Source organism: Capsicum annuum, unplaced genomic scaffold (genome assembly GCF_002878395.1).
Source record: "Capsicum annuum cultivar UCD-10X-F1 unplaced genomic scaffold, UCD10Xv1.1 ctg35201, whole genome shotgun sequence".
In the NCBI taxonomy this organism is placed as follows: domain Eukaryota; kingdom Viridiplantae; phylum Streptophyta; class Magnoliopsida; order Solanales; family Solanaceae; genus Capsicum; species Capsicum annuum.
Genome location: NW_025842101.1, coordinates 1 through 1,227, shown reverse-complemented (window position 1 = coordinate 1,227; position 1,227 = coordinate 1). Strand labels below are relative to the sequence as shown.

Sequence of the window (1,227 nt, the reverse complement as noted above, 5' to 3'; positions counted from 1 at the left end):
TTAATTCATGGTTGCACTATTGGTTAGAGTCTCAGGGTATTACAATATCTCCCCCTTGGAAATATTCATCCTTGAATGTGGCTAGATAGGCCAAGAATAAGAGAAAATGAGGATGTATAGCTGGAACGACTCACTAAAAGGGCTTACTTCATTCTAAACTTTCGAGTACTTTACCAAATGCATGAATCATAGAGAGAATAATCATATAACTGAATGCACTAGATTAGAAGGAAACTAGATTAGGGAAGAATAGTACCTTTGGCTTAATTTAAACTCGTGGAGAAGAGATGAGAGTATCTGGTTTGCATATCTGCTTCTGTTTCCCAAGTAGCACCCTTGGCTGATTGATTTCGCCACAGAACTTTGACCAATGAAATTTCCTTATTCCTTAGTCTACGAACTTGATAACCTAGGATTTCAACCAGAACTTCATCGTACGAAAGGTTATCCTGAACATCGAAACTTTCTAATGGATCAACAACAACAGAATCACCAATGTTCTTCTTGAGCATAAAAACGTGAAAGATAGGATGGACAGGTGACAAATCGGCAGGCAATTCAATCTTGTAAGCTACTTGCCCAACACGATTCAAAACTCTATAAGGCCAATGTATTAGGGACTAAGATTCCCTTTCTTACCAAATATTTTCACCCCTTTCATCGGTGAAAACTTCAATTACACCAGATTGTTAACCTCAAACTGAAGAGCTCTTCTTCTCACATTTGCATATGAATTCTGACGACTTTGGGCTGTCTTTAACCTTTCCCAAATTAGCTTAACTTTCTCCATAGGCTTAAACACAGTATCAGGTCCACTCACTGCGGCTTCACGCACTTCAAACCAACCTATGGGTAATCTACATCGCCTTCCATATGAAGCCTCAAATAGACCCATTTCAATGCTAGTATGAAAATTATTATTGTAAGAAAATTCAATCAATGGAAAATGTTCATCCCAACTTCCTTTGAAATCAAGAACACATGCCCTCAACATATCCTCCAAGGTCTGAATGGTCCCTCAGCCTGACCATCGGTCTGTGGATGAAAAGCAGAGTTTAGATAAACTTGGGTACCAGGACCCTTCTGAAAACCCCTTCAAAAATTAGAAGTAAATTGAGTACCCCTGTCGGAGATAATAGACAAAGGAACTCTATGCAACCTGACTAACTCTCGAATGTATAGCTTAGCATAGTCCTCAACGGTGAAAGATGTATGCACTGGCAAAAA

At 39.0% G+C, this 1,227-nt stretch overlaps 1 protein-coding gene across 1 annotated transcript; it reads right to left on the bottom strand.

The window, feature by feature from the left end:
* Window positions 1–401: 401 nt before the first annotated feature.
* Window positions 402–895, bottom strand: LOC124891426 (the record flags this gene model as incomplete). Its single annotated transcript, XM_047403166.1, has 2 exons — window positions 681–895; window positions 402–597 (listed from the first exon to the last, which is right to left on the bottom strand). Coding segments are annotated over exons 1-2 (411 nt in total), but the record flags the coding sequence as incomplete, so codon positions are not given.
* Between the last annotated feature and the right edge of the window lie 332 nt (window positions 896–1,227).